General features: G+C 47.2%; 1 protein-coding gene across 1 annotated transcript; it reads left to right on the top strand.

The window, feature by feature from the left end:
* Positions 1 to 10,090: 10,090 nt before the first annotated feature.
* Positions 10,091 to 12,864, top strand: LOC147327009 (E3 SUMO-protein ligase ZBED1-like). The gene is made up of 3 exons (XM_086294607.1): positions 10,091 to 11,439; positions 11,616 to 11,868; positions 12,060 to 12,864. Exons 1-3 carry the CDS (start codon positions 10,322 to 10,324, stop codon positions 12,474 to 12,476), a joined length of 1,788 nt encoding a protein of 595 aa, XP_086150733.1. The 5' UTR covers positions 10,091 to 10,321; the 3' UTR covers positions 12,477 to 12,864.
* Positions 12,865 to 13,206: the final 342 nt, after the last annotated feature.

Below are 13,206 nucleotides of genomic sequence, written 5' to 3'. Positions count from 1 at the left end.
ACAACATAATTCATATTTGAATTGCTCTTCTGACCCTGTCTGTTGACAGGTCAGGTTTTTTTTGTATGCTGAATTGTTCCTGAGGTGGATTCCTCCGGTGAAATAGATGGCGAGCCTTCCCACCTGGACTTAGAGAGACTGAGAGTCGCTTCTTTTCCACTTGATGATCTGCTGCACCTTGCGGTGTGGTAGGACTGTATCACTTACACTTTCACGCACAGCTGGTTATACATAAGACCACTGACTGACATTCTCTCACCCCTATTTTCTTTCACACCCTGGGAATTTTTTGGACTTTACCACTTGGACATTTTTTATTTGGGACTTTAAATAATGAGCTGTTGTGTAGAACATTCTTCACATGTGAAAAGAGTGTGAGATTTTCATTTGAATGTACATTGGATTTGTGTAATCTGTTTCTATAAGAGTTAAGGAGTCAAGTTACTAGGGTGCACCCAAACATTGAAACCCGAACATTGAAAACCAAAAGTAACACTTGGCCAAGTCATTGCTTTAGTAGTTTATGTGTGTTACTTTTCTTTTAATTTTTGTAAGTTTCCTTTCTACCATTGTAAAGTGTCTTTAAGATAAGATAAGATAAGATAACCTTTATTAGTCCCACACGTGGGAAATTTGTTTTGTCACAGCAGGAAGTGGACAGTGCAAAAGTTATGACGCAAAAATTAGAATACAATAAGAATAAATACAGTACACAGCTGTACAGAATAGAATAAAATAATATACTATTATTATAATATAATAATATACTATTATTTAACCTGTGCTTGTCAACCTTATGGTTTATTTCACTAAAGTTGGCTGGTTCTTTTGAGTTACATTCTTGTCTCTGTGTCTCATTTAAACACTATGAGGTGCCGTAAGGGACATTATTACTGAAACGCTCTCACACACACTACTGAAATTTTAGCTCTCACACACACTACTGAAATTTTAGCTCTCACACATACTACTGAAACGCTCTCAAACACTACTGAACTTTTACCTCTCACACACACTACGCGTGTTCTGAGACCTGATATTTTTTCATGTGATTCTGAGACCTGACATTTTTTCGTGTGTGACTGAGACCTGACATCTTTTTCATGTGATTCTGAGCCCTGACATTTTTTCGTGTGAGACTGAGACCTGACATTTTTTCATGTGATTCTGAGACCTGACATTTTTTCATGTGAGTCTGAGACCTGACATTTTTTCATGTGATTCTGAGATCTGACATTTTTTCATGTGAGTCTGAGACCTGACATTTTTTCATGTGATTCTGAGACCTGACATTTTTTCGTGTGAGACTGAGACCTGACATTTTTTCGTGTGATTCTGAGACCTGACATTTTTTCGTGTGAGTCTGAGACCTGACAACTTTTTTCCTGAGATCTGACGATGTCCTAAAATGTACACCGTACCTGTGGCTTGTCACATGTTCTATAATGTTGTGTTGTGGACATTTATGTGCTCTCTGTGCAGAGGAGTTTTTTTGTTTCCTGTCCCCATGCTGTCCTCCCATAGGAGCCCAGCATGAGTAGAGGTCTCGTTTTCCTCTTCTACATTCCCATTGTTGTGTACTTTTTACTTTTTCAGTGTTTTTCTGTAACGCTGCCGTTCTCCGACCTGTATTCCCATGTGATGTCTATGTTGTGTGTGTAAGTCGGGGGGGGTTCTGGGTTTCTATTCCACTGCGGGGCAACCTGCATGTGGCCAATAAAGCCTTGATTCATTCATTCATTCATTCATTCATTCATTCATTCATTCATTCAATGCTGGGCCAAAGTTCAGCACGTGGTTAAAGCAGCCGGTCGTAGAGCTGAAGCAGGCGGTATCAACACATAAATCTACTCTACCCGGCTGAAATCACAAGACCATCTCTGACCGAAAAGCTGTAGATTTTTCTTGTTTGCACAAATTAATTCAGATTCACACTAATTCTGTTCACAGCTCCAACAAAATAAGGAAGAGGAGAGGGAGAGATACAATTAGATTGAATTACAATTGGATGGAAGTTGAGGATGAGAAGGAAGCTTAGGATGAGGAGGAAGAGAAGCAGCAGGACAGGAGAGATATTAAGCCCCTTATGTCAAACAGAGTGATTTGTGAACTTATTCATGAGCTCAGGAAGTAAAGGAAGTAATAAAGGAAGAAATGTGGAGGTAAGCATCAACGACACAGAGCTCTCAGTTCTCACTCCTTTATTTGTCTCCAACATCAACTGCGCATATCGCGCCACAAAACACAGGGACACACTTCCTATACACTGGGTGTGAGTGGAGCCCTCTAGTGGTCCACCACACATCCCCCCCCCCCCCCCCCCCCCCCCCCCGAACACCCAGCAGAACTAGTCCAGGACCCGGGGCTTAAGCAAACGGCCGGAACAGCTGAACTGGGGGGGTGGGGAACTGACAGAGGGCAACCCAGCCCGGGAGCGAGGCTGGCACTGGCGGTCAGAAAAAGCTGCAGACAACTCGGATTCCGTTGATTTTGGGTCGCTCCTGGGGGAAAAAACAGAATCCATCAGCCCGGTGGCAGGTGGGCGGGACCACCTGATCCTCTTGTATAACATGTGCAGGCTTAGGTCTGTCAACAGAGACAACCTCCTGCCGACCGCCAAAGTCCAAAATGAAATGTTTGTTGCCTGGTTTAAGAACCCTGTATGGCCTGTCATATGGTGGACGCAGCGGAGTCCTATGGGCATTGTGCGTGACGAAAACGAAACGAGCAGAGTCCAACGAACTCGGAACAAATGTGTCAGGCAGGCAGTGGTGCACAGGACCAGGAACAGGAAATGAGTCTCTTGGGGGGCAAAAAGGCAACAAAGAGGTATCGAAACATGGGGGAGGGCTCTCAGGTACTAATCCCCTGGGGACCCGGAGAGGCTGGCCGAGGACCAGTTCAGCCGGGGAAACCCCGAGGTCTTCTTTAACCGTGCTACGCAATCCCAGCAAAAACCACGGAAGACGGTCGACCCAGTCGCCACGTGTTAAGGAAGCCTGGAGCGCGGCCTTAAGTGACCGGTGAAACCGTTCGCACATCCCGTTAGCTTGCGGGTATGCTGTGGTGCGGTGGACCTTGACTCCCAGGCCGTCAGCCATAGCAGACCAAAGCTCAGAAACAAACTGGGGGCCCCTGTCCGAGGTAATGTCAGCAAGGGGGCTGAAACGTGAAACGTTGACAAAAATGCCCTGGCCACCGTCACCGCTGTCGTGGACGCCAGGGGTACTGCCTCCGGCCACCTGGTCGTGCGGTCCACCACAGTCAAAAGGTGCTTGAAACCCTGTGACTGCGGCAAGGGACCAACCAGGTCCACATGAACGTGATCGAAAACGCCTACCCGACACGGAAAGGTTCGAGGGGTGCCTGTGTGTGCCGGTGGATTTTCGAGCGTTGGCATGGGATACAAACTGCCGCCCATTCTTTCACCGTCTTCCGAAGGCCCGGCCAAACAAACCTGGCACTGACCAGCTTGACCGAGGCCCGGACGCTAGGATGAGAGAGGGCATGCACCGAGTCAAAAACACGACGACGCCACGAAAGGGGAACCACTGGGTGGGGGCGGCCAGTGGAAACGTCGCAAAGAAGGTGCGGACCGCCGTCCCACACCGGGGTGTCCTCCAGCACGAGGCCTGTTTTTGTTGACTGAAGGGCAAGGACGTTGCTCAGCGGCCATGGCAGCATAGTCGACGCCGACATACACCGGAGAAACCAACACACGTGAGAGACAGTCAGCGACGTGATTGGACTTACCAGCCACATGCTGAATGTCTGTGGTAAACTCTGAAATGGCCGCCAACTGGTGCTGCTGGTGTGCGCTCCATGGGTCAGAGACCTTGGACATCGCAAACGTCAAAGGTTTGTGGTCAGCGTACGCAGTAAAGTTGCGACCCTCGAGGAAAAAACTAAAATGTCGTTTCGCGAGGTGCAGGGCCAGCAACTCCCTGTCAAAAACACTGTACTTGCGTTCAGCATCCCGGAGCGTACGACTGAAAAAGGCGAGCGGTTGCCAGAGACCTGAAACCCGCTGTTCCAACATCCCACCCACTGCCACATCGGACACGTTGGTGGTCAACGCGATCTCCGCCGATGGAAGCAGGTGGGCCAGCAGGGCGGCGTCAGCCAGCGCAGACTTGGCTGCTGAAAACGCATGGACGCGTTCCGGCAGCCAGTCAACCGGATCTTTGGCAGTTTTACCTTTTAAGGCAGCATAGAGTGGCTGTAGCAGGTGGGCAGCTCTGGGGAGAAAGCGGTTGTAAAAATTTATCATCCCCAAGAACTCCTGCAACGCTTTAACCGATGTGGGACGCGGAAAAGCCGAAACAGCCTGGACTCTTTCGAGCAACGGAACCACACCTTCAGCGGAAATGCGGTGCCCGAGGAAATCCAGAACAGGCAACCCAAACTGGCACTTGGAAGGGTTGATGAGCAGGCCGTGTGCTGCCAAACGCTGGAAAACCTGGCGCAGATGGGACTCGTTCTGGCTCGCTGAGCAGCTGGCCACCAATATATCGTCCAGATAAACAAAAACGAACGGCAGCCCACGCAAAACGGAGTCCATCAGCCCCTGAAAGGTCTGGGCGGCACCTTTCAGGCCAAATGGCATGCGCAAAAACTCGAACAAGCCGAAGGGGGAAATGACAGTGGTTTTAGGAACGTTTTCGGCGCACACGGGAACCTGGTGATACACCCGCACCAAGTCAATTTTAGAAAAAAATCGACGTTCCGGCGAGATTGGCAGAAAAATCCTGAATGTGGGGGATGGGGTAACGGTCATTCTCCGTGGCATTATTTAAACGGCGGAAATCTCCGCATGGCCGCCACCGACCGTCCGATTTGGGCACCATGTGAAGCGGAGAGGCCCATGCACTGTTCGAATGCTGTACAATGCCAAGGCGCTCCATGGCTGCAAAGTCTTCCCGAGCGACAGACAGTTTCGCCGGCGAGTCCGTAGCCAGGGCGTGAACGTCGAAAGTGCGGCTAGCCAGGAGAATGCGATCCGCTTCTTCAGCCAGGGAGCGATAATTCTTCGCAGGCAGAAGCGGGGAGTTTGCGAGGACAGCTCTCATGGCGGCCGGTAGTTGGCGGAGGAAGAGGTGGGCGAAGAGGAAACCACCGTCATCCGGCCCGAGCAACGATAGCATGTTCTCCATGAGCTCGAGCGCGGTACCGCCACCCAAGCCTGACAGGTTGAGGAGCTTTTCGGCTCGTTCAGCGTCGGAGAGGGCATAGCGCAGAAGAAGCAGCTCTTTGAGGGCGGCGTATTTCCCTTGGGCGGGTGGGTCCTGGAGGAGCACCATCACGCGACGGGTGGCCAGCGGGTCGAGCAAGGCCACCACATGGTGATACTTCGTGTCGTCAGCCGAGATGCCACGAAGGGCGAACTGAGCCTCCACGTGTACAAACCATGACGGGGGGTCATGGAGCCAAAAGTCCAGCAGTTTCAGCGCCACAGCGAACGTAGCTGCAACAGAAGGCGGAGGTCCGGCGGCCGCTGATGCATCCATAGCGGAATCTGCGTTATCTGCGGCCCGTTGCATGCTCGAGTCAGGGGTCACCAATGTGGAGGTAAGCATCAACGACACAGAGCTCTCAGTTCTCACTCCTTCTTTATTTGTCTCCAACATCAACTGCGCATATCGCGCCACAAAACACAGGAACACACTTCCTATACACTAGGTGTGAGTGGAGCCCTCTAGTGGTCCACCACAGTAACAAAAATATGATATTCATAAAAAATATGATATTAATAAAATTATGATATTCATCAAAAAATATGATAGTCATCCAAAATATCCTAGTTCATAGCTCATTGCTCCCCCCCCCCCCCCCCCAAAAAAAAGAACTAATTGATTATTTAGAAAGTTTTTTATATATCAAATAGCATTATTTTATTTTTAAGCCATTAAAAAAGCTTTTACTTTTTATGCTTAAAAAACGCCATCCGGTGGTGGGTCAGCGTGTGAGTGCGCACGGGCGCGCGCCCGCGTGTCTGTGCCCGCTCAGGGCACGCGCCTGTGTCTCGGAGGTCCGTGCTTGTGTGTGTGAAAATGTGTTAAACCATAGTAAAAGTGCTTAGTTAAACTTGTGCTTTTGTAACGTTCAGTATGGTGAGACATACAGGTTGCATGCCTCGGGGCAAAATTTTATTTCAATTTACATGCATTTGTTTAATACGAACAAGGAGATTTAGAATCAAAGTCCGAGTCGCAAAAGACTCTCGCGATCCCACCGCGGCTCCCAGCAAAAAACTTCTGAAAAACCCTCCGTCTTTTCTCCAAAAACGCACAACAAAAAAACCCCTAGAATAACTTGGGGAATATACCCAAAACCTTATATTCGAAAACAGGGGAAAAACTCCTGAAAAAACCCTTAGTGTAACACTAAGTTATTTAAGGACTAGTTTATTTCAATGGATGAGTTTACTGACTGACGCGCAGAAGAAATAGTCCTTTATAGAGCCTAGATGGTGTGAATGATGAGAAAATATATTGAATAAATAGGGGACAGGGGAAATGGAACAAAATAATTAATACCACTCACCACATAAATGCCCACAATTAAATAATAAATCAATGCTATGATTTTTCTGTGCAAGAGTCCTTTTGCTAAGAGTCCTTTTTGGTCCTTTTCTTTTTAAAGTTCACTTTCAAGGTATTCCTCCTTAGGGTCCAGCTTCATGCAATGGGGAAATATGTCCGTAATCCAAAGACGGCTAAGTGGGGGAAAAGAGGGGAAAACAAAGAATGGTCCTACCGGCTCGCCACTTCACTATGAAGAAGATCAATTGAAAGGGGGGAAAAAACCTGACCTGTAGGTCAGAAAAATGTCCATTAGAACATCAAGTTCGATTCAGTTTACCGGTAAATAAATAAGTAAATAAAGGTGTTCAAAAACAGCGGTTTTTGAACTGGAGTTCTGCTCGTGGTGGGAACGCCGCGGCACAAAGTCATTTTTTAATCGCGAAAACGATCGGCTGGTTACTGACAACCAAAGGTTGAAAGATATTAAGGACACTTACTGCTGAGGTGAAATGAGTTTATAGATGAATTGAGGGGAGAAAACGCTTTGTTTTCCAACACCGTTCTAAATGCCATAAGCTAACAGCCACAGCAGGAGTCGAACCCGGAAGTATCCCTCCACAGCCGGTTTTCAGAGTTGCCGCGACGTCGAAGGAGCCAATCAGAAGAGGGACCTCAAATCAGCTGACGTGGGTCATGTGACAGGGAGTAGTTGATATGGGTTACAGTTTCCCCCCTCGATCTCATGTACGTCCCTGTACATGGTGGTTGGTTCCGGATGACAGGTTGTTCAGTGGCAGTAAGTAGATGGTCCTCTTCATCCTCCAGTGCTTGAGTAAAGGCAGTGGTTAAGCCATGGACTAGTGCCTGAATACTCTTCAAGATGGGCTGACCAAGCTTAGAGTATTGTAACCGGTCTGGTGGTTTCCTGGTCCGAGTTGATGTTCTCAGAGGTTCTAGTTCAGAGCTGGAGGTGTCAGAGTTAGATGGTAGATCAGCAGCAGAGGACAGACTGTCCTCTGATTCCACAGTATCAGGAGCTTCCTCCTTGACAGGGGTTTCTGAGTCAGGGGTTTCGCTCTCTGCTGGCTCAAGGGAGCGTAGCAGGTTCACAGACTGGCGTATCAGATGGTAAAGGTTCAGTGGCTGGAACGGCGGATGACGGTTCTGGCAGATTGTGGACAGTGGTGAATTGCAGAGCCAATCAGAAGAGGGACCTCAAATCAGCTGACGTGGGTCATGTGACAGGGAGTAGTTGATATGGGTTACATTAATTTTTTTTCTTCAAACCAGCCCTCTACTAGCTCCGTCTCAAATTCAGCAAAGCCTAAGTTCTCCTTTCACTCTCACTCGAACCGGACCGCAGCCAGCACACAATTTTTCCTTCTTGCTCGTTTCCCGGCTCAGCTCCCGAAAAATGGCTTACCCAGGTTGAAAATTTGCGCCGGAGGCCAACTCCGCCTAACTTCGCCCCGCTGCCAATCACATAACAAGTGGGCGGCTCCCCTCGCACCCCGGTTAGCCAATCGGATACAGGTCCGATTTACGTTCTCAGCGATAGGTTTATTCTCTTGCTGGCATTCAGGATAAATAATCTAACATTTCAGCTTAAATTTAACTGTTTTTTTTCTCTCAGAAAAAACAAGCACTTTTTTTCTTTTTTTCACAAACAACATGGCCGCCAGACCTACCAACCTCACTGTGGTCTCTCAGACCCCAGTAATTAGCTACAGAGCCTCCGCCACGCTGGCAGAACTCAGACGATTGCATCTTTGCAGAGTGCAGTCAACATCGGCTACCCCCTTGGAGGAAAGATTCCGTCTCAGCACTGGAGGGTTTTGGGGTTATGCTTTCAGCCTCCCAGAGAGCGAAATCTATTTCTACCAGCTAAAAGCAGGTGAAAGTTTTGGTCCGCTCACACGGCGGATCGCTTTTACTTGCTCTGACTGGGCTGTTTTGACCCTCATCACAATGCCTGAAATCCAGAAGAGCCTGCGGGAAACGAGCTCGCAACTGTGAACTAGGGACCAGCAGACGCAGACACATCTGGTTTTCAAAGAGGCCCACGCGTTTCCACCATTCAACCAACAACCCCATCGACACCGGCCTTTAAACATGGTGAGAAAAACTGTGACATACACCCAGTGGGAGACCAAGACCACTCCGTTTTGCGGGTGGATCTGTAGAACTAGTCGTCAAACAACCGACGATGCTCACACAGATGATTTTGTGTTGGACCTTACAAACACCCAGTCCGGTGTTTTCAACACATTGCTTCGGATTCCCACTCAGGACTGGCTGAAGATGGTGGGTGAGAAGAATGCAAGAATATTAGAGCTTTTTAAGCTAAGTAAAAGTACATTTGAGTTGGTCCTGGTTGGAAATAACACACAACGCTCTACATACCCCCACCTCCTCCTCACCCTGTCCTTTTAAAAACCGCAACCACTCTCTCTTCCACATCGTCTAAAAACAATCATGACTCACCACAGCTTCGGAACCCCCTGTGCTCTATCTCCATCATCCCTCCGACCATCAGCTGCTTCTACGCCACCCTCAAGCCCTCCGATGGATCTTGCTACTCCACCACCGAGTCCGCTGATGGAGAGCCCACATCAGGCCTCAGCGTCTCCGGCCTCATCACCTCAAGGATGGAACTCGCCAAGCCACCCGCAACTCGGTTGGCAATCACCGGAGCAGACCCCCTCAAACACCGCAGTCTCTGGTGCATCGCTATGGGCTTCGGGCGACCCTGTATGCCTGGCCCTTTTCCGAGAGCCCGAAGACATCGATCCCCACCCCCGCGAGAGCCGCTGACAGCCTTTGCCCGTGGACAACGACGAGGCTGCGACTCTACTCCCCACCGCTGTTTTTGAACTTAGAAAATTAACTCTCAAGTACCTTATTAACTCGCTGCTCCAGAAACATAGACAGGATGTCTGTCAAGGATGTGAGGTCTCCCACCCCTCACAGAAATGACATTCTTGCCTTTTCCCGCTGGAAAAATATTACTTCCAGTGATCGTGGCTCAAGAGTTGGGAGTTCGCCTTGTAATCGGAAGGTTGCCGGTTCGAGCCCCGGCTTGGACAGTCTCGGTCGTTGTGTCCTTGGGCAAGACACTTCACCCATTGCCTACTGGTGGTGGTCAGAGGGCCCGGTGGCGCCAGTGTCCGGCAGCCTCGCCTCTGTCAGTGCGCCCCAGGGTGGCTGCGGCTACAATGTAGCTTGCCATCACCAGTGTGTGAATGTGTGTGTGGATGACTGGATATGTAAAGCGCTTTGGGGTCCTTAGGGACTAGTAAAGCGCTATATAAATACAGGCCATTTACTTTTTCAAGTACTATGATGAACTCTGCAAAAGATTATGGAATGGACATTTCACCAACACAATATTACAAATTTTACGGTTAGAGGGTTTTTCACCACCAGCGGCTCAAGTCAGAGGTGTGGCCCAAGCGTATCTCTTTAAAGTCAGAGATGCCCACGATATAGAGACCGCACTGTAAGAAATTGACGCAAGCGTTACAGAAGTTACCCGGACCATAATTGATAAAGTACTAGATAGGGGTGTCAAATTATCGCGTTAATTGCGATTAATTAATTACAATGCTATTTAGCGCGTTATGTTTTTTAATCTCGTTAATCTAATTTTTAATCTCTTGACGTCATTGATTTTGTATGAGAGTTGCTATGTTATAAAATCCGTTTTTATGTGCTGGGCTCCTTGTGCTTGACTTGTTGGGGGTGGAGTCACGTCGTGAGGTCAAGGTGAGAAGTGGTGATTAGCTTACAGTGTGGATATGGAGGCGCATCTGAGAGTTGTTGGCCCAATGAACGGGAAATTTGTATTTCATAAACGCCCCGACGGCACCATTGACAAAGGTAAAGTGGTCTGCCTAGAGTGTAAGAAGGAGTTTGCTTACCACCGAAGCAGCTCAAGTTTGGCCTATCACCTCAACGCAAAGCACCCAGCCGCGAGTGCAGCAACAGCTAGCAGTGAAGACGTTAGCAATATAGCAAGCCAGAGCAAAGCTTTTCGCCAAACAAAACTAGAGAATACCCCTCGTATGAGCAAGTCTGCGACCGACAGGCTGACTAATGTTATTGCCAAGTGGATAGCGATGAACTGTAGGCCGATAAATATAGTAGAGGACGAAGGATTGACAGAGGTGTTGCAAATTGCGTCCAATGACCCGTCATACAAGCCGCCGTGCAGGACTACAGTAACGACCAAAATCAGCAAAATGTACGACGGCGAAAAGAAAAACAAACTTGAGATTTTGGCGGAGGATTCTCCCAACTGTGTTGCTATAACCGGAGATCACTGGACCTCAGCTGGCAACCACAGCTATTTTGGGGTGACTGGACACTTTATTGATAGTGAGTGGAACCTCAACTCATTTGCACTGACCGTCATGAGAACAGAAACCAGGCACTTTGCTGATAAATGCGCCGAACAGTTCCTCAAGGTAGCAAATGACTGGGGTATTGAAAACAAGATATCCACCATTGGCACAGACAGCGCAGCAAACATGCTGGCTGCTATGAGAGCACTTCCATATGAGCACATCGCCTGCAATGCTCACATTCTCCAGAGGACCATCACGGTATGTCTCGATAGCAGTGGTTTTGTCGGTGTACTGGCAAAGTGCCGCAAGATTGTTGGTCATTTTAAACAAAGCCCTGCGAGTACCACAGAACTTAACCAACAACAAGTAGCACTTGGAAAGAAGAGCGATCAACTTATACAGGATGTACCCACCAGGTGGAACTCGACTCTCGCAATGGTCTCACGCCTCCTATGTAACCGAGAGGCTGTCCAGGCTACGTTGGACCAACAGAACCACAGGTTGGTCTTGCCAACCGAAGCTGAGTGGGCGAAACTGCAGAGGCTGGAGCTCCTGCTTGAACCATGCAAGTAAGTTCAAATAAACACCTTCCCATTTTAATTATATAAACTACTGTTACATGTGTAAAATCAAAATTAATGAACATAACAAGGAACTTTTAAGGACAATTAAATTGGAAATCAGTTACACTTTGATTTAAATGAATCCAGCTAGGTTTATTTAGCAAACCTCTCCACCTCTGCAGGTATGTGACAGAGCTGCTGGGTGGTGAGCCCTACGTCTCTTGCTCTGTAGTGCTGCCTGCTTTTCGCCATCTGTACCGTGTCATGGACATTACTGATGATGATCCTGCCTACGTGGTGAAGTTCAAGAATGCCTTCCAGAAGGATCTGGCAGCACGACGAGCTAATGGCAACGAGATATGGTTCGAGGTGGCCACAGCATTGGATCCACGGTTTAAGGATTTGAAATGTCTTCCAAGAGAAAAGAGGGAACAGGTAGGACAATAAGGTTAAGCTGGACTAATGAGTCCAATTCATTATCAAATCAAACTTTTATTTATTATATGGAACACAAAGTTCTTTACAAGATTAAATAAAATAAAATAAAAAAGCACTTAGTTTTAATCACAATCATTCATTCATTCATTCATTCATTCATTCATTCATTCATTCATTCATTCATTCAGGTGTGGACCATTCTGGAGAATATGCTCCAGGCAGCAGAGCCCAGAAGAGCAGATAGTCTCCAGCCCTCCACAGAGGATGATGGACCAGCTCAGAAGAAGAGGAGGAGCGAACTCCTTCTGGGGTCTGACTCTGACTCAGAAGATGGAATTGAGTCTGGAGAGCTGCAGCGCTACAGAGCAGAACCCAGCATCAGTATTGATGACTGTCCCCTGCAGTGGTGGTATGCTCACTCAGGAGTCTATGAAAAGCTGTCAGTCCTAGCACAAAAGTACCTGGCCTCCCCAGCTACCTCTGTACCCTGTGAGAGACTCTTTAGCCTTGCAGGCCACATAGTGCAAAAGAAAAGGGCAGCCTTGCTTCCAGAAAATGTTACCAGGCTGGTGTGTCTTAGCGACTGGCTGAGGAAGAAGAAATGAGACACATGTGGTCAGCATAGCTGCTGTGTCATTTGTAGCCTACTAGAATAGATTGCTTGATGTTCAGCACTTTTTTTTGTGATGGAAGAATACTTTGATGTGCTAACTTGCAGCACTGCAATGTCAGTTTTATTTTTCATTATCTGAAGCAGAGGAATTTCAGTGCTGTATTGCTCAGAAAAGAGCAACTCTGATGTGCTAACTTTCAGCACTTAATTTATTTGATTTTATTTGTATTTATTTTTCCACTTATTTTACAAAAGAATACAACAGTATGTAAATGGTTGCATCTGTTTAACGTTTGTTAAACAATAAATGACTTTATAAAGTCACTTTCTTTGTTATATCAGTCTTTTGGTCTGCCACAATAAGTTGAGGGCTTTCCTCAGCTATTTTTAGGTGAGATTAAAAAAGAGATTAATTAGATCAATTAATTAAAAATCATAATTAATTAATCTCTATTTTTTTTTAATCTCTTGACAGCACTAGTACTAGATGAGAATTACTCCCTTTGGCTGTCCTAGTAATCGTTTTTTTTCTTCTCTCCCCTATTACCATTTTTCTTAACATATTTTATTTTTCTTGTTTTTAGCTTTGTTGTTTTTCTTACTTTCCAGTCTTTTGTTTTTTACTCGTTCATGTGTATTGTTTTTCATTACATCAAATAAATTGTTTGTGGAAAACCGTTACATCAAATAAAACCTGTTTCGAAAAGCATTGCAAGAATCAA

This window comes from Aulonocara sp. 'chitande type north' Nkhata Bay, linkage group LG6 (assembly GCF_057382095.1).
Source record: "Aulonocara sp. 'chitande type north' Nkhata Bay isolate Kocher_YH1m ecotype deep benthic linkage group LG6, A_spYH_male_GT1.1, whole genome shotgun sequence".
Lineage (NCBI taxonomy): Eukaryota > Metazoa > Chordata > Actinopteri > Cichliformes > Cichlidae > Aulonocara > Aulonocara sp. 'chitande type north' Nkhata Bay.
The sequence above is the reverse complement of the archived record's forward strand: the minus strand, read 5'-3'. Positions and strand labels throughout refer to the sequence as shown.